Here is a 20,168-nt window from a genome sequence, read left to right on the forward strand (position 1 = left end):
TCCCTCTGTGGTTTCCTTCTGGAATTAGTATTCAACTCAAAGACGTCATTTTTACGGATCCCGTAAATTGTCGGTAATAAGTTATCTTAGCGTTACAGAACCTCTTCCACCATTTGAAAGTATTAAGAAAAAAGCTGATTAAGTCGACGCGAACTGGGACATACATTACGAGTATTTGATATGTTGGTTTTATCACGTTAAGAACCAACTTTCAAGAAGCCTTCGGGCTCTTTTTAGTGGAAACACTGTTTTATGTCCGCGGTTTTTAATGGAGAAACTTGATAAAACTCGGAAATCTTAAATTTCTCAATGTTTATCTTACATTTAGTAGTAGTTATGGTAAACTAGAAGAGGTTTTAGTCTCGTGGGGACATTAAAATCTAATTTAAAATACCCTAGTTATATTTACTTAGTTTCAAAACGTATCTGTCTCACGAAGAAAAGATAAAAATTAACTTACCTTTAAAAAGTTTTTTTTTTAAAAAAAGCGTAAAGTTATATAATTTTTTATACTATTTCAATATCTTTTAAAGTATAAATACCAACGTAATAATGGAAAATCATGTTAGTATTGTAGACAAGCAGGACGAGTCACTGTCTCAATTTCCACAAAGCTGGACACCGTTACTCCATTGAGTTTTTATTCTACATACTTCTTTGCGTTCCGCCTGCTGGACTTGTTGACGTGTCTCACTTGTTGCTGGAAGCTTAGGCGCGTAATTATTCCTTACATCAACGATCTGGCCTTGACCCCTCTATACATCACCTGACCACAGACTTAGCTCTGGTTTCTTTTATTTTGAAACGTGTTTTCACTGCTGATCTATTAACCTTAGCAAACTTTTTCTCAACAAAACTTAGATTGAAATTAACTTTTTTTTACCAGTTATTTTCCGAGGACTGGTTCGAAAGATAAATGTGTCTAGAGTTATCCTGTCAATATAGAAAGTAATTTTCTGTAGCCATACGTGACAAAACCTTAAAAAAATAAAGAAAACTTCGTTTTTAATTTAGTTAAGGTAATCCTAATTGATCAAATTCCTTAGGGTTTAATAATCGTATTTGGGTTCATGGTGAATTTAGTGTTAAGGAGCTTGAATGTCCTTGATATGACAACAAAACGATCTAATGGGCCATGCAATGCGTGATTTTAACTGCTGTATCAACAACATTACATCGAATGCTTGGGCATTTACTCGTTTTACAATCCGCATACCAAAATCCCCTAACATTTTTGCCCCTACCATTTTATTTTTGCCAGATCTTAGCTATAGCTTATTCCCCTGTGGAGATATAATGGTCATAATGGGTGGGCGGAATCCGGCTTTATACTTAGGCACAGCGCGCGAGAAAATCTCAAGATGTTAGCAGTCAAAGAGATGGGCCAAAAAGAAGATTTCTGATCCGCTATAGCTCGTTCGCATTCGAGAAAACCACGGGGGTATACCGAAACGATACGATTCTTTTTCTTTTCTCAGCAAGAAAAAAGAAAAGAAATAAATACCTTACGCTCTATAAATTTTCAAAGAGTTGGGCCTTGAAAGCAGATATGTACCGGCGAAAGGCAAAGAAAGAGCGTCTTGGAAAGTGAGAAAGACGAACATTGAAATATTTAGGATCATAGGGCGGTCTTTTTGATTCCAGAGAATTGTTACATCTGTATGGAAACGTACTTTCAAAGTACGTACATATATTTTTTAGCAGTAAATTTTTATTATTCAACATCGCTTTCAACTGGAATTAATTTTTAAAAACCATCTTGCATTTATAAAACCAAGTTTGATTTGGCTCTGAATTTTTTATAAACACCAAGTCGAGAACATTGATAGCAAAACCCTTGTAAAGCTTCGAAGATAACGCGTGTCCTCTTAAAGTCAATTTTAATCTAACGCGATGGAGCTTCCGGAGAAGCGAATCAACAAACACAGGCGTTAATTCTAGTAGTCTTAAAAGTTTAAGTATAAAACTGTAAACCTAATCATTCTTCGAGCGTGAACAGCGCGCCGCTGTTTTACAGATTTTCACCGTCCCTTCCCATTAAGTTGAGCGCTAGATGGGCGAGGAAAGAAGGACAAGAAAGCCGGCCGGTGAAGGAGAGATGGTGAAGAAATTATGGCCGAGTCTGGCCCCCATCGTCTTCTTCTTCTTCGATGCTTACATTCGCGAAATTGAACGACAAATAAACTTTACCCTCAAAGCGAAGCCGCTCTGTTCTCTCCTCCACAGTACTGCCTCTGCGGTTCCAGATAGAACTAGCTGTTCTTCCCAAAAGTAGGAGGGAAGATTCTCGTGACCTCTCCTGACGACCCCTAATATCTGGCGGGCATTAGACGCCGCCGTCTTATCAAAAGAAGCCTAATGTAACTATTCCGGGAACAGCTTATACTTTACTCTGAATTCTTCCATCTCTTCAGTTCAGTTCCGCATGTGGCCTAACTTAGCTATAGCTGCCTATAGCTAACCATTGATAATAAGATCTATGATTTCTTCAGACGAAGAGATTCCTGACATGTATACGAGCTTGATTCAGAGATGACCTTTCTTACTATCTGGGGTCAAACTTCTTTCGGGCATATATACCATACTGCACACCATGGCGCTGAGATGCTTCTTTCGAAGAAAATGGTTTCAAAGTTCTTTTAGATACACTATACAGATGAAAATGCGTTAAAAGATTATTATGCTGGGAACATTTTGAGTAAAATGCACCCGGTCCATCGTTTTGAAAAACATATCTAGCGAATATTTATATAACATCATGTTTTAGGATCGTGTTTCTTAGTTTTTGGATGGGAATGTTTAATGGTTTTACAGCGTTTTTAGTTACTAAACTATATAGACCGAGTATAAACTATAACTATATAATTCTGTAATTTTCTATTTGGACAAAATCATCTTAGTAATTCTTTTAGACCTAATCTTGTACAGAAAAATTTATAAACGAAATTATATCTATTAGATTTTTTTACGAGAATTTATGACCTACTTCACTTCATGACAAGCTCTCAGTAATCAGTTACAAACTTATGGAACATATCTTATGAACTTATGATATGTCCCTATTGTCAATGCTTTATAATATATATTCTTATATACCTTCGTAATGATAACGTGCCTAGCTGTACGTTGAGTAGAAATTGAATGGACTGAAGAATTATTATTTTTAAATTTGGTACAAGGCTAAGTATAAGACTCTTTCATAAATCCTGTCAAACAATATTAAAAGAAGATAAAAAAAAATAAAATTAAATCCTGGAATTCCAGGAACGATAGACTATATAGAATGACAAAATTAATTACTTCAAGCGTATGTTGTTTTGTTGGAAATAATAGGATTATACTTGCTTTTCAAGCAAAGGAAGAATTCAAGTACAATCGTTTACAGATGAAAGAAAACTCTGCATTTGACGGCGAAAACATTTTAAGTCGCAAGTATCGACCGCGCATTCGTAAATGAAGTATTTGCAATCAGGATAGCGACGCGTTCCTCGAGTGGGAAGACGGATGTTCTAAGTTTCCGGCAATTCGAGAAGGCGGACCTAGCATTTTTTCTTTGGGTATACCAGGATTTTTTTTAAAGTAACAAGAGCACATCCTTCGAACACGTTTTCACTTAATTTTCTGGAAGGAAACTATTGTGAAGCCGTTCCTACATATCAAATTCACTTTCAAGTAAGCGTCATCCAGTATCAATCAGTTCAGAGCTATAGTGCTTCAGTATTGAACTGAATTCTATGGAATCTCCTTAATTAAAAGATAGGATTTTTTGAAATTAATTTCAAATATATTGAGAAATGTCTAGACGACAGATGTACACGTGGCACACACGTGTTCTTTCCAATATATGTCAACTGCATCTGGAACGGAAGGGATAAAGTTTAACACAATCTGTCTATCAGCAAAAGTTGCTAAGTCTTAAATGCAGTTAAAATTAGACCGAACAAACCATTTATAAATTTCACCTGTAGAGTTTTTGATCCAATTACTGTTCTTGAGGGTTCAAATTGCAAAACACTCTCATAGGAAAAGTCATTATTTTATTAAACAACAGAGCTGCATTTGAGGCTAAGATGCTGATTAATTTCTGAATGAGGTCAACATTTTTAATCCCGCTTGTATCTTTACTGACTAATTAAAAAAGTCTTACTTTGGATCATAATTACTTTTCTCTTCTTCTAATCTCCCATTATCCTATAAAACTCCTTCATCAAAGCTTTACGATATATGAAACAATGAAGTTGTTAAAGTCGAAACAAATTTATCAATGCCAAGTGAAACGCGTCTAAGGGGGGGGGGGATGGGGCTTCCTTCCGTAATTAAATAAAGTGCTTCTACTCTCTCTTGAAGATTGGCGAGAAAATTATGACACCGAAGAGGCTAAATACTTATACCATCGTATCCTAAGCTAGCGTTACTAAAAGAACTGATAATATAGGCTACCAATGGCTAGGAAAATCTGTTTAGGATTTGGTTGCAAGCCAAAAACACTAGAATCTTCTTTAACACGTGCATGCACCAAGAAGTAAAGACAAAACAATTCTATGCTGGAATATTTATCTACATAATAAATGGAACGATCTATAAGAATTTAGCTTTCTTAGCTTGGCCCAGATGAAGGTAGCTTCGTGCATTGCGGAAAATAGAGTTGTGAGCGGAAAAACACAGTAACTAGATTTTCCGTCCAATATTTGAAAGGCATTCTTTAGGTTTATCGCCAAAAATATAAGTAACTACCCATAGAAGCATAAGTTTATAAGATATGTTCCATAAGTTTGTCACTGGTTACAAACTTGCCATGAAGTGAAGTATAGGTCATAGATTCGAGGTAAAGCGACGCCTGGTGAGGCGCTGTCAAAGGCTAGTACAGACTAAATAGGAAGATGGAAGTCCTGCAAAAACCGCGTGTAGTCAATTCTCGCGTCGTTCTCGAACTAGCTCTCAGTAAGTCTCTAGTAATACGAAGTACAGGAAGTTTTATACTCATGGAACGTGTCTCACAAACTTATGATAAACATAGTAGCAATTCGCGGAGTTAACATCTATCTCCTTTAAACCTTTCATCTTCCAACTATCTTCTTTTTCACGATACTTTTCATATTTACTTATATTTTTCGTTCCCAAGCTACCAAGAAAAGAAAAACTGAAAACAAAAAGCCTTATTCCCATTTTTTCTCTTCCACCTCGTTTCTGCATCATTTCCAGAAGCGAAAAAATAAATGCAAAGTTCAAATAAACAAAAGGGTTTTTCCTCTCAGGCCTTACGGTTTAAAAATAGTGCAAATTTTCTTGTTTATCAAAATAAAGCGGTGGTAAGGAGATTGAAACTGGAAAAAGGAGTGAATCTTAAAACAGAGAAGAAAGTTACGATTCCTTCGGTAGAGTCTAAATATAAATCTTTGTTTAAAAATCTGTTAACAATACGCTTCTGTCAGATGCAATTTAACTTATTTCGCCACCTGCTGGTTTTTCTGGGTCTGTTAAGTCTCTATTTATCGTCGTAACTCGTTTCTATTATATGAACCATAGTGTAAAATAAATTTTGAAATATTTTGAATATATTTCAGCGAGAAAATCATTGAAATATGCATAGTTTTCAGACTATTGATACAATTTACACCGCAGGAGGCGAAGCTACTTAGCAAGTAGCCTGGTCTCCTGCAGTGTAAATGGTATCATTCGTAATAGTCTGAAAAATATGTACAATGAAATAATGGAACTTGGAGCAATATTTGGCTTAGTTCCACCTTACGGGTCATAAATTTATATGAAAAGGAGTGCACTAAAAGCTTAACCGTGTGCTGAAATTCCGTTCCTCCTGCATTACACCATTCTTCAATAAAGAAGGCGAAGGTTAATTAGTTTTTAAGTATTCACAAACTCGCATTGTTTCCCCGAATTAACCTTTAACGACGATATAATAAGAATACAGCGCACCGCGACTAGCTGAGTTTCATAAGAAAACGAAAAGCGGAATGCAAACCTTATTATATTTCGTCCATTAAGGCCAGCCAAAAGAGAGAAAGGAAGGTTTTGAATTTTGGAAACACCCTTGGGAGCTAATGAAGTTAACAATTTTAAGTTTACTCCCTATTACACTATCGCTTCAAAAACTCATCAATGCTCTCAAAACTAACTTAAAAGAAAGGGTTTAGGTTAGGCCTATGTTAATAAGGGAGAGTTATTTCTAGAACCTGTGCACGTATGGGTCATAAAAACACGCGTGGGCGTATTCAACAAAATGAAAAACTTCCATAATTAATATTTAGACTAATCACGCATATGAAGTAATAGGTAAATTAGTTTTTTCTTTTTAAGTTAAAGATATTTTCCCATAACGTCCGAAACTTGGCATCGTTCGTTTGTCTTTTATATTTTGCACTGGCTCCCAATAGACTGACTGCCAATATTAGCGCGACATCTAAATATTTATCTCGAGTATAGAGGTTCCTCTATAATTTACTAAAAGATGGGAATCAACACAAACTTAATATCTACGAAGAGGCAAGCTTCCAAAATGCGAAAATCATTAGAGGTTATCATTATCTATCCAGGATGGATTTAAGTATATTAAAGTCTTCATGCAGTGATACCTCTGTACCTAATTACCACTTTCGACAAGAAGAGGTCCATTATTTACAAATCCGAGAAAAGTTGAAGAGAGAGAAAGACAAATTAGTCACAATATCTGTCACAATGAATTTGGCAAATATTAACTATTAGTGGCCGTGGCCCCTAAGTAACGCGTTTTAGTTTTAACAATTTCTTCACACTTCGAAGGTTATTTATTCCCTATGGGCTGAAACGTTACATTATACGTAGCGTTATCTTTAGCCAGACTTTTGGGGGATAAGTTGACTTAGATAAGAAATAAGTTGGGGAAAATCTTAAATTTCAACGCCTCTAGTTACATATCCTATTTTTGATAGTAATTTGACTAGAGGGGAAGCTTTTATTTTTCTAATTCTTGGACACTGGTCGCCGCCACCACGTTGTTGTCGGGTTTCTTGTCCCAGACATGTCGCGCCCAATCAGAACGTGATAGTGAGATTAGACGCCAAAAGCGACATCAACTTTATACCACTACCCGAGACTTTGGAAAACGATTTGTCTTATACGTGCCTATGAACACTTGAAACTATGTTTACAATTTTAATTCTATTTTTATTTTTCAACCTTTTAATAAGGAAGCCTTAATTAAAAACGTGTCTGTTTGAAGTAATTATGAGGTGAGAACTTTGAAAAGTTAATTAAGTTTTGTACTTTTAAATATATGCATGCGTGCCTTTTATCTAGAGCTTCTTTTTCTTTGAGGCTTGAAAATATTTGGCCATAAAGCTAAACCTAAATTCGATGAAAAGGGCGGGTTGTAAATTTTTTAATTTAACAGTTTAAGTTGTTCGAAAAATTTAAGCTATACCTTTCGATCAAGTTTGTTTTTAACTAGCTAAGCTACCTGGAGTTGCCCGTGGTGCTTTAATTGATGAGCTTCCAATCTATGTCGACACTAAACACTAAACATGTTTTTCAGAATCGATTATTTTTACAGCTTTTAAAAATTCAATAAAACTAAGGGGTTATTCATAAAGATTTTAAATGTTAGGGTGTAGAATGTGGCGCTTTTTACGCGCTTTATTGTTATAGGGATTCTCGGACTCATTCAAACCACTTATAAAACCTTCCGCTAGTATTACTGACATCAAACATGCAGTTCGGTCAAATTAGGTAACGAATTGTGAATACGCATGAAGATCAACCATACAATCAAACCATGCGGTTTCTTTTAATTATAATTATTCCTCATGCAATTAGACGATAATTGATAATCTAATTGTAGGTACAGCACCCAGATTCATGAATCCACAATTTTGTATGCCAATTTCTTCCGTAAAGAAATATTAGTAATTTCCCGGAATTTATAAAAGTATCGTACAATATTTTTTATTTTGAATTTTCTCATAGAAGGTTTTTAATCGTGCAAGGATTTCGGGTCTCGTTCATCATTTAATATCACGTTTATTCGTGCTTCTACGATGTTGGTTGGGCATAGCGATACTCTTTTTTTTGCAGCAGAAGCAGCTTTTCTTAGCCAAGTATACATTCCCAGGGTTTAATTCCCCGTTCGAGGTCGTAATCCGAAACTCCCTGGTTGATTTATCCGCAGCACGCCTTTTACCTAACCCGGCCGCTTCATTAATTCTTGTTATAACAACTTAACAAGAACCTCGGTGTGACGCCTAATTTAATTTGAAAGCGAATCGTATATACGGAATTAAATAATTATCTCGGTTACCAAGGTACAACGCGGCACACCTATATTATAAGCCTATCATAAGTTTATAAGATATGTTCCATAAGTATCACACTTCATATACTTCGTAATGCCAGAGACTTACAGCTCGAGCTAGTTCGAGAACGACAATCGAGAATTGACTACACACGGTTAATTCTGCAGTATATCTTCCTATTTTGTCTGTACTAAGCCTTTGACAGCACCTCACGAGTATCTCTCAGTAACCAGTGACAAACTTATGGAACATATCTTATGAACTTATGATCCGTCTATTGGCTATGAAATCTTCAAGGCCATATTATAAGAATTTTATGGTTCAAAATAACCGGGTGGTAATTTTTTGCACTTTTTTTAACTTCCTGGATTTTTACTGAGGCTTAAGAATAAACCTTTTATTTAAATGAACATTCTGAACGAGAAAGAACCCTTAAAATCTAGCATATCAAGAAATAAACTGAAGTTGTGGAACCCTTTCACTCGTGACCTTTTTGTTTGCGCATAAAAAAGGCCGCGAGCGATTGAAAGTGAAAACCGGAAGTAGGCGCGGCAGGATAATGGGTGGTCCTGGTCAAGAAACTTTGACCTCCACGAGTTCATTGCCAAGCCTGATTCCAAAATTCTCCCTTACTAGTCACGATTCACGAATGGCGAAATCTTACGTCAGTATTAAGGTTTCCTATTCTTATACTTGACTTGATATTAAAAAGAAAAAAACCAAGTTTACTCAGTGCGTACAAAACCTAAAATATTTGAAATCGTTCACAATATTCCTTTGCTAAATTCAACAGCAAACAAAAGCAGTCCCTATAGTAGAATTGCTTTCGTCGATAAATGTAATGTAAACCGTGCATCATCGGAAGGCAAATACAGAGCTATCATTTCTCTTAGGTACTTATGGAGATACATATTCGTAGCCAAAGCTATTTACCAAACTCGTCCCTCCCAGCGGTGCATTTTATTTGTTTTCACGCTTTGATATTTGCTCTCTTAGAAACGGTACTTGGTTTACATTATGTAATATGATGCTAAGACAAACATATAAAAACGCCCAAGTACCACCAGTGTTCGCCTCTTCGAAAGTTCTTAACCCTGCAAAAGCATCAGCGTTAAAGCTCCATTGAGACAATAAATGTATTATTTTTCATATCTACAACCGTACATAAATGTACAACTAGCTGTCAAGTTGTTGAAACGAAGATTACAGTAAAGTGAAGTGGAACTAGCTACGAATTAAATGCCGCCCCCTCAATTTAAAGTTAGTAGTTATACAGGCTTAGGGGCAGTTAAAACGCGGTTATGTAATTTGGTTCCACTTTGTTTCTTTTCCTTTATGGCGGTTCAATTTTCCGTATGACAGTGTATTTCTCACGATGACAACTTGTTCCAAGACTCCGACGCTGTCTTATTAGGCTGTCATAACTGACTCTATTTCTTTTCTTCATTATTTTTAAACAAGGGTTTTTGTTGTTCGGTTGAAACGAAAAAACCGGATAAGCTAAAGAATTACGAAAGAAATGCCGGCCTTTCGACCCCTAATTGGACAGTTATATCTTGTAATAAAATGTTGTAACTTGTTACCTACATTCACCGTGAATGTACCTGAACCTACAAGGTGGTTTCAACTGACTGGTATTAAAATCAAGTTACTCTTGAACTAACTATAAATGACGTAAAATATTAACTTAATATTGGCGTTACAAGCAATAGAATCTATAATGTTGCGATACAATATTCTTAAATAAATTTAATAAATTCATGTTATAACCCGCAGTAACCTCACGAGATTTCTTATACTCTGATGGCTTCCTCTATAATTAGTCTTGGGATTTGCTTTGGTAAGGGAGAAATTAAAAATTTTAATCACCCTATACTATATATATACCTTAAAAATAAATTGGGAATATTTTAAGACCCTTAGTTTTAACCAAAACTCGAACTTTCGACCTGATTAGAAAATATCCAGTGTAAGTTACAACCACCGATGTTGTTTAAAAGGAGCATCTCTCTACGATCAAAGTGTCTTAAAACGTTTCCCTTCTAATGGCGTAAACAAATCGTATTTTAAAGTTCAAGATGTGTTGCGTATACTCAATACAATCTTCGAAGTATTTTAAACATTAAAGTAGCTTTTAAAGATCTCACTATTATTAGATTTTTTGTTTAAAATATAAACTTTCAAAAGTTATTTTAAACTAGGCCTTGATGACGTAAAATTTTAAGTGGATGTGTACGGTTTCTGGTACCACCTTATTTGGTGAAGCTAAAAACCTATTGGTTATAGTTTTTCTTGTCTTGATCTATTCACCATTGTTCTAAAAATCATGTAAATTAGTTATGGGTACCATCAATGTTTTCTTGGAGTACGAAAACATTAACCTTGAAGGAGTCTCCATTTTAGTTCAATCTTGTAACAAATGGAAGTCATTGTTCTAGAATCCCTTAATTCGGACCTATTTTTACTATATTTTCCGGCTATTTATTTATAACACTCTAAGCAATGACAGTTTAGCTACCGTATAAAAACTTCTGGTACCCCAGAGGTGCATGGGTATTCTTGATACATCGCGCCGCTCTGTCTAGTAGCGTAAATCTGTAAAGCGTATTTGGTAACCTAACATCACCTACCATATAGTTTTCCCGCCAACAACCCGCGTATCCCGGTGAACTGTTGCCAAAACAGAATGAAGCCTAGTAGAACCAACAGAGAGTGTAAAGAAGTTTTGAACGGAAGATAAACAGGGGGGTTTATAAGATTTCTCGGCCCTCTAGTCTTTCCCATCCTACTCTTCCTCCATCTCTTTGAGAGCACCATGTCTTCATAAAAATCAGGGAAGCTGAGAGGCAAACGACAAAAAGCGCGCCCGTTAATTCTTCACGGCTGAACGCTGTCAGTGTGTCTCGCAGTCTGTAGTGTGTCCTACTTCGAGCCTTCCATTCGTCCATAGATATTCCACGCAACTTTGCTACAACAAACGAACAAGGACATTGCTTTCGTCCTGTTGAAGACTGACATTGAGACGGTACCCGAATTTGAGGTACGCTTTGGCCTAGCTTGCCAAGACATTTGCACAGTTACGACTCTCACCACGACGAACGATTCTCGTAGCCAGCGCGCCTCCCACCAAGAATGTTTCATTGGGATACCTATTTTATCTTTTTTTGAAAAAAAAATACTGCCACCGCAAATTGATAAAGGGCAACTTGCCCAAGAATAACGTATAACGTATAGACGTCTGACGGTCTGAGACGTTTCAAGTAGCTCACTCTCTATTATCACTCTCTAGACGGGCAAGTACCGGTAGGTAAAATATTATTGAACTATGCTTCAAGATACGTATTAAAGGCATGAATTCTACGTCCCATAGCCTTGTTTTGAGTGTCCACAAAGTTCGGTTAATAGAGAGCTCTCTCAAAAGCCACATTAACGTTCCTTAGGCTATGTAATGCGTTTCCAAGATAGCGAACGCATCTGCATGGGAAATGGGATAATAATTGCGAACGTTATCTAGTAACTGCATAGTGGCTCTCGGATGGCTAACTGTTCCCTCTTTTTGCAAGACTCTGAACTACAACGGAGTAACGAAACCCATACGATTATAGTACACGGATACTCTCTGATCCGTATGAGATATTGATCGCTCGCTATATTCCCAAGTTTAAACTTAAATATTCAACTAACTTTGGCATAGTCAAATTTAATCGGTAAGCTTCCTTAATACCAATTTACATACATTTCTTGACGCGTGTATAACGACTATTACCCTGAAGGTTCAAGCTCGAGTAAGGTTATAAACTTCCTTGATACTTTGCATAATGTATAGATAAGATATTAATATGTAACGGTAATTGAGATGGTATGTCAAATGACTCAACAACCAATTTTCCATTTCGCTGACCCAGATATATAGGTAAATTTATATGGATTTCGTTTAAGTATCAATAATGACCTAATACAGGAAAAACCTCTACAATATTTAATCACAAACTACTGTAGTCCTGCGTGCGCGAGTTTAATCAGCCTAATAGGGTTTCTTGGGAGAGAAGAGAGAGAGAGAGAGAGAGAGAGAGAGAGAGAGAGAGAGAGAGAGAGAGAGAGAGAGAGAAACCTTTACGAGAAGTATATTGACATACAAGTTTTTCTTTATCATATCGAATAACTTCGATATCTCGTTTTCCGCCTCTATTCATTTAGAAGTTTGTGGACAAAAGAAGAAGCGGAAATTTCTCGCGTTGAATTATTGCGTTTACAATATCGCGACAGAAATATAGGAAGTAAAGAGGAAATAAAGAATCACTTCAAAATAAGCTTAAAAATACTTTTGGAAAACCCCCAACGCTTTTTTCGTTAGCCCGCGACTAGACGGTATTATTATATATAGGTCCCATTTGACATTTTATTTTGAAAGAAGGTTCGTAAATTTAATGAATTTTCTCTTTTAATTTATATCGTTTTAGATTGCGAATTATGTCCAGTTCCAACCATATTCGTTCATGGTGTCTACTGGTCATCCTGACCTTGACCGGAGCGGTGACCTACCAACCTCCACTATCCAATTACGACGAAAAAGACGACGACGGATCCTTCTTTTTCCATAATTATAGACCGGAGATATTCCACGATAATAAAGTTTTGCCAGAAAATGTCGAAGTTAGCGTCTTCCTCTTTAAGGACCACGTAAAAAGGTTGGTGTTTTTACAAATCCCAGTCTGGCGTATGGATGGCCTCCTAAATACAGTACTGGTGTCTTAATCTATAACTCGCGTTAATATTAGCCAGGGATCATTTAAAACCGTTTTTTACAATAATCCATTCAAAACTTCAGTTATCTCTTACGAAGCAGTTTTAGTATATTATTGAGTTTAAGGCTAGACAAATATAAAGAAATTTTTAATTTGTATAGTTGGTTCCTTTGAGCAAAGTAGTAATTAATCCATTATTAATTAATGGGGCCCATTTAAAACTTCGAGACAAATATTTTAGTTTCGTGTATATTTTAAATTCGTAGACATATTGAGTTAAATATTGATCTTTGGATAAGTTCAATTAGTAGTCTGATTAAAACGCATTCCTAATTTGAATTTTCCGTTAACCCAGCTCTGTTATCTCTAGGTTAACACCTTCGCACAGCCTAATTTAGACTTTAGTAAGACTTATTTATAAATCAGTCTACACGCGGGCCTTACTGAAAGGTAAACATAGTCAATCATAAATAAGTCCAATAAGCTCTTTCTAAAAATGTTTTATCGCGTTCTTTCCAACTAGTTTTTGCGACTTTTCGCTGTAACATAAGTCACAATTTCATAAGTGTTTTGAAAAATTTAAACCAAGCTATGTTTGCTTTACTCTTATCCAGCGACAGATTTATTTTTAATCAACTCAAAGGACAATGTTAGTTTTATGGAAACCCCTTTCATTTATTTGGTATTTACAAAACTGAACCCGGCCGTAACTTAATAATACACCAGTTTGATTTTCAGCGAAATATACAATATTACTCGCGCGACTTTTAACCTTTGACCCCCTGTATGATGCGATTGAATCACACAGGTTAAAGTTTCAACTAAACAACCTATAATCATAAGTTCATAAGCTATGTTCCATAAGTTTGTCACTGGTTACAAACTGGAAGTCATGTTTCAAGGTAGGTCATAGATTCGAGGCGCTCTCAAAGGCTTAGTATAGGACCTAGATGGAAGTCCTGCAAAATTAACCACCGAGTGTAGGACTTCAATTCTCGCTTATGTCGTTCTCGAACTAGCTCGAGTCTCTGTTAGTCTCTAAGTAAGCATTAAGAAGTATAGGAAGTGTTATACTTATGGAAAATATCTTATGCTATAATTTTTAATTCTTTTTTCTTAAATCATGGTATGCATCTCATACGAAGGTTAATTAACAATTCCCCGTATTTTCTTTTTCTATTGCAGAGTATTTTTTCTAATCGAAAAGAATCCGAGTCCCGTTTCACTGACAGTGACGCCCTGTTTGTCCCCCATCGAGTGGCGACTTCTAATGCGAAGTTTCCCAACGGCTCATAACGACGATGGTATTTAAGAAGTCATTTAATTTTTAAAACGTTTCTATATTTCAATCTTTGGGAACTATTACCGTATAAGGATAAAGTTTTAGTTATTCTTGGTTGCGTGACTGTAACGTATTTTCTCTACTAGTATATTATGTCTATTTTTTTTGGTGTACCCTATGCTACGTTGGCAATAGCAACGAGGGCCCCTGAAGTATTTTTTTTTCTACAACATCTATCTAGAGACTAGGATCTTCTTTATTTATTTTTAGAATAGTCAACTCGTATTTCAGTTTTCTAGATGCTGAGGGGCATTTACAGTTAAAGTTCGTTCTCTAAAGGGGATGTTAGTAAAAAAGGTTTCGTACGAGTTATTTTATATGTAAACTTATAAATAGAATATATTTAATTTCGCTTTTCAAATATTTAATTTCTTTAAAAGGGATACGTTTAAGCACTAAACTTGATATAATTTGAATACAGAGCCGTCGAGTGCGGCCAGTTTCCCTGGGCCCGTTTCTTTTAGGGGGCCAGGATCGCGTAGGGCTGACTTGATGAGGGGCCCATGATTTCGTCAATTTTTGCGCTGCCCACGAACTCTCTCGATGGCCCCGTTTGAATATTCATTCATTATAACCGAATCAGTTTTATTGAAGATAATTTAATTTTAATTACATCTTGAAAAGGTTTACTTGAAATAAATAAATAAATAAATAAATCTGAGCTTTTTAATGTTTTATGCACTTTTTGTGCTATAATCTGGTGTGCCTGGGTTTATTTCTATTTCTAGTTTGATTCATAAATATGAACATTTTGAAAAATTCATCTTCAATAGAAAGTAATTGATATTAATGAATTTTGAAACATTAACGTATCCCTTTTTATACCTTCCAGTAATTAATATTAATTTTTAATTAGCTCCCTTAGATTAGTATTTGCCCAAAAAGCGACTGATTTTATTTACACAAGATTTAATATTATATCTAGGAAAATAATCTAGCTCCATGATAACCGCGCCGCGACTCCGCGAGTGCATTGGTTAAATTCGAATGCGCACAGTGACCCCTAGCTTGATTAACTTTAGAAAGTTCAGTGAGCCCAGTAGATTCTCGTTACGGTTTAATACCTACAGAAACTATAACAATTTTATGTGGATATAAACGGTAATACCTATCCCCTCTTCTATAAAACATTAAATAGATTTAAGACTGTAGTTGGGTTTCTTTTTTCAATATTGAACGTGAACCTCTAATTGGCCTTTAAAACACACACGTAACAAATCTGAAATTTATTACATAGTATGTTGGAAAAATATACAGTGTGTCTGTATATTTGACCCCCTATAATTGATTTCCCAAAGAACATCCCCCTTAATTTATGGCAGACTTTAGAAACACCCTGTATAGCAATACTTTTGGGCGATTAGACACTTGTTAAATGAACAATGAATGCTTAGTAAATATAGTTGAGGCAGAGCAAGCCAAACTATAAACAAACAATCTCTTTTGACCTAGGCGCATGAATTTAAATAAATGGCCACTTATCTATAGAATGTGGGTTATACAATCCGCTCAAATGCAACACATATCGCTACGTTCTTTTCAAACGTAGATCCACTTTAACGCAAATGGAGTTTATCTCCATTTAAATGATAATCTCTGCACTTACAAACAAACTGAATAACAAAATGGCTCAAAGCAGCGCACCTCAGTCACTGTTATGGAATTAAGGTTTTGTTTTGGATATTTTCGAAACTGCAATCAAAGTTGTGGCCAAAAATCTTCTTCTCTTTTTTATATATTTTAGAAAAAAAGGGAAGCAATTTTGTAAAGAGCAAAGAGTAATAAATCTTATGGGATTTGAGAAGAGATTTTTTACGGGATACCAAAAGAAATTTAACGAGCAACCAGAGATTTAGGTAAACCTTATCTTTACTGATAAAAAGTAGGCTAAAGTTATACAGTATAACAAACTTCAAAGATTTTATCGGCTTATTTCACCGATGCATTTTATGATATAAAATACCTCTACCGAATTGCATCTTGACCAACGCGGTGTAGTTTTATTATTTTTTTCGCCGGTACTATTAATACCAATTTAATTTAAACTAGCAACCAACTAGAAATGATTTTTTCAATTTTTGAGAATTTCAATCTTAATATAGCAAGAGGAGTAACAATTTAAACTTTTGGAAATTATATTTTTAGCGAGTAATGGTGATTGGATATCACCTGACTCAACAGAACTATTTAGAACCCAAAAACTCAATGCTTAATCTTCAATTCCTCTTGCTAAATCTTCTCTGTTAAAACCCTAAAAGCACATCAGATTAGTCTGGCTTGTGATAGAATTAATTAAAGCTGCTTAACAGCATTCAATTCTCGTAAAAACGACGGAAGAACAGTTTCTTTTTTATAACACGACGTCTATTCCACTGGAAAATCCGATTTTAATTAAGGCTCAACGCTTCGACCCGCTTTGAGGTTGAACAGGCACGCTTATAACTCAACCCCAAGTACCTAGCTAAAGAATCAAACATTTATCTTCCCTAGGGAGACAACAGATTAACCTTAAGGGTGACAGTCTCTCTTTCTCTTTTTTCGTTTAATGCCAAGTTTGTTTTAAACTCGAGAACTTGTAAATTAAGTGCGCAAAAATTTCTTCCCTTTATTTTTTATACCCATCCCTAAGGATCTTATTAACCTATTTGAAGGCATCGAGTAATACTTTCATTGGGACCCCAAAATATAACCATTCTTGAATATGGATCCCTAAAAATCTAGGGCGCTTAGCATCAGCTTTTTTAGTAGTACCCATAATCTAGTCCCGAACTTTGGCTATAGGGGCCCTTGATAAGAAATGGTGAAGCAAATATACCCTTTATCAGCTTGTTAATTTTCCAAAGAAGCAGTGTCACTTCCCGCCAATTGCACGCAATTACCTCTAAAAATAAGACTGACTTCGGGCCTCGTTTGGATCCCCATAGTTATATCACCGCAGATAGCGAGGTTGACTCCTTAAACGTCCTACCATAGCGAGTTCCCAATTACTTTCAAAACTGGCTTCATTTAGCTGCCGGTTTTATCTAGGAGAAGAGGCAATAGATAGAGTCGTTATCTTTGTTTTTCCTAGCGTTATTGGGTTCAGCCTCGATCCGTACCGAGACAGTGCTTGCTTGGTCCAGGGTGTTTTCTCTTTCCCGCCTTACGACTAAAATCCGCGTCTGGTAAAGCTAATGAGTTCAATCCATCACTTTCTTGCTTTGAAAATCCGCGACTGTGTATTTGCTCCTTCCGGGTGACTAAAACGAACCTTGGAGAAGGGAGGTAGATAAATTTGGGACTAGACTAGGCCTACCTAACATTTTCTTGAAGCTCGTGAAGAATGGATTGGGTGCTCCATTGCCGTCAACCCAGTATAAGTTGGTCTTAACTTTTTTTACGAAGGTAAAATGAGGTCTTGTCAACCCAGACTTATAGGCTTGTGGCCTTCGGATTTTATTAATTAACTTATACGACCCTACCTAGCATCCAATGTTCTAAGTTGGTTATTGTGGGTTTAAACCATTATAATTTAAGGGTCCAGTAGTATCCATTAGTTATTTACTATTACTATTGTTCTACTTAAAGATATTTATGTTGTTGAGAAGACACTCATAAATTTTTGATTTACAAATAGAGCCCTGGTACAACCAAGTTCCAATAAACGAAGATGCGAATCAACCAGCGATACAAACTAGCTATTTTGGACGTGAAAGAAAGACGTACTTTCATGGTAAATTGGCACCGGGTCTGTACGTCCTAGAACTTGATTCGCACGGGGAAGACACTGGAGTAAGAATATACTTGACGACGCACTTGGGAGCCGACCCTTTGTACCCTGAACTTCCAGAAGACCGGGGAGTCAGAGTGGTGAAGACGCGTAAAGATTCGGTCACGACATCATGGAAACCAATAATCACCGAAGAAAACCCTAACAACTTTGAATACTGCGTTTCTATTAACCCTCATAGACACTACAGAACGGCTTGCGCTCTCGAAGCGGCCATAAAGGGGGATGCTCCCCCTACACCCCATCCTTCATCCGGGTTCGGATTTTCGTGGGAAAAAGCGGACAGGAAGAAATTAATAACAGTCAGCCGCGAAATCCGGCAATCCAAGGAAAAATCAGAACCACTTGATTTCGAATGCGTCGGAAGAAAAACCATGCACGTCTTTAGAAACCTTGTGGAAGGAAAGCATTATTTTGTCGATGTTTTTGTGGTAAATTTAAAAAATAACGCTACCTCATCCTACACTGGAGTAGTCGCTAAAACTAAGACGTCACAGAGCGACCAAAGAGTCAGGTTTAACGAAATGGTAGAAGCTCGACTTGGTATCAAGAACGGTTATAACCAAATTATCAAATTCTCTGGTGCAAATCGCCAATCACGTGTTTGGATATACGCCCAGTCTTGCACCGGACCAGGACCCGCGCGGTTAGTCGTACTGAGTGGGAACGACGTCATAGCCAATCGAACAGTCATGGATGCCCAAACATTGATATTACCCATCGCGAAGAACGTTACGTATACTCTAGAAATAAGCTCCCACGTCCATACGGAGAGGAAGGTCAGGCTATGGTTCAGTCGGAGGCTTCACAAGTATCCATTTCCAACGTTACCGGAGGATAGACGGATTAAGGTTATTGATTCAATGACCACGAGCGATTCCGTCACTCTGGCTTGGAAAACGACGGAAGACGAGAAAGTCAAATACTGTTTGTATAAGAGGCTGGTGGAAAACGGAGTTGACATCCCGGCGAGTTCTCCGGATACCTGCGACCTCAATAACCTAGTTGGAAACGAAAGTAAACGAGAGAGAATACTATGCCGGAGATACCATCGTTTCAGTAGAAATCGATTCGGTAATGTTATTATGCAAAAGATTCGTGATCTTAAACCGAGCACGTCTTATATCTTCGACATTCACGTTACAAAATTAAAAGGTCAAACTTTGGCCTACGACTCCGTCTGGATTACGACCAACGGGGAGTCATGAAAATGACCTTAAAAGTGTACTACATCCATCTATACATTGATCGATTTAACGCGAGAACAAAATAACTCTTGAGAAATTCGACTCCTACTCCCTTGGAGTACAAGCAACAATTTACCAAATCGACCCTTCATGGTCATTAAATTCGAATTTTGTCTGAAAGAGGAGACCAAGATTAATATACAGAAAGATAATTTGCGTTCGACGGAGTTTTGAACTAATCTTTCAGTATTTTTCTTGGGATTTACGAAACTGATTAAAATTTGTCAACAGTTTCAGATTGAAATTTTAATTTTAAATTTTATTGACCAAAATTTGACCCTGGGTTTGTGAATTTTGTGACCAAATATTGAAATCGTGGAAACCCGCTGCTTGAAACCAAATAATTTCATAAGGATTCCAAGGAATGACCAGACCCATTGGGCAAGTGGTTGTGAAATTGTAGGAACAGTTATTTTTGAGTTTCCGTCTTCTGGTTTGAACATTAAACCGGTTTATCTTCATTCAGTATTTTTGACATTTATGTCCTTTACGTATTATTTAAACATGGCTTATTATATTTATTTTAATTCCCAAAAATATCGTTATATATAAATATAGTCATTAATTTTAGTCAGTTTTTAAACTCCATTAAAATTGTACATATAAATTACCATGTTTTTGGATTTTTTTCTCTGTTGGTTTTTGTTTAGTGACGTTTGAAAATAAGTGTAAATATAGAACTATTCATTCTATTTGTTTCATCATGTTGAAGTGCAAAATGATTGGAATGATTTTAAACAGTGTCCAAAATAAAACTTCTGTGGAGTTCAACAGTATGTT

General features: G+C 36.2%; 1 protein-coding gene across 5 annotated transcripts in view; it reads left to right on the forward strand.

The window, feature by feature from the left end:
* The window catches only part of LOC149651032 (protein NDNF-like), a 33,775-nt gene extending 13,611 nt beyond the window's left edge, over positions 1-20,164 (forward strand). Inside the window, exons 1-5 of one of the 5 annotated variants that reach the window (XM_089847791.1) lie at positions 11,348-11,588; positions 11,656-11,992; positions 12,746-12,973; positions 14,216-14,334; positions 17,989-20,164. In XM_089847791.1, coding sequence (XP_089703917.1) covers positions 12,756-12,973; positions 14,216-14,334; positions 17,989-19,349 — 1,698 coding nt within the window. In that variant the 5' untranslated portion in view covers positions 11,348-11,588; positions 11,656-11,992; positions 12,746-12,755 and the 3' untranslated portion in view covers positions 19,350-20,164. The other 4 variants (XM_089847789.1, XM_089847792.1, XM_089847790.1 and 1 more) reach the window with 4 other exon arrangements.
* The last annotated feature ends 4 nt before the right edge of the window (positions 20,165-20,168 follow it).

This window comes from Phalangium opilio, unplaced genomic scaffold, assembly GCF_054372755.1.
Source record: "Phalangium opilio isolate 3A_F unplaced genomic scaffold, DU_Popi_V2 ptg000082l_1, whole genome shotgun sequence".
NCBI classification, from domain to species: Eukaryota; Metazoa; Arthropoda; class Arachnida; order Opiliones; family Phalangiidae; genus Phalangium; species Phalangium opilio.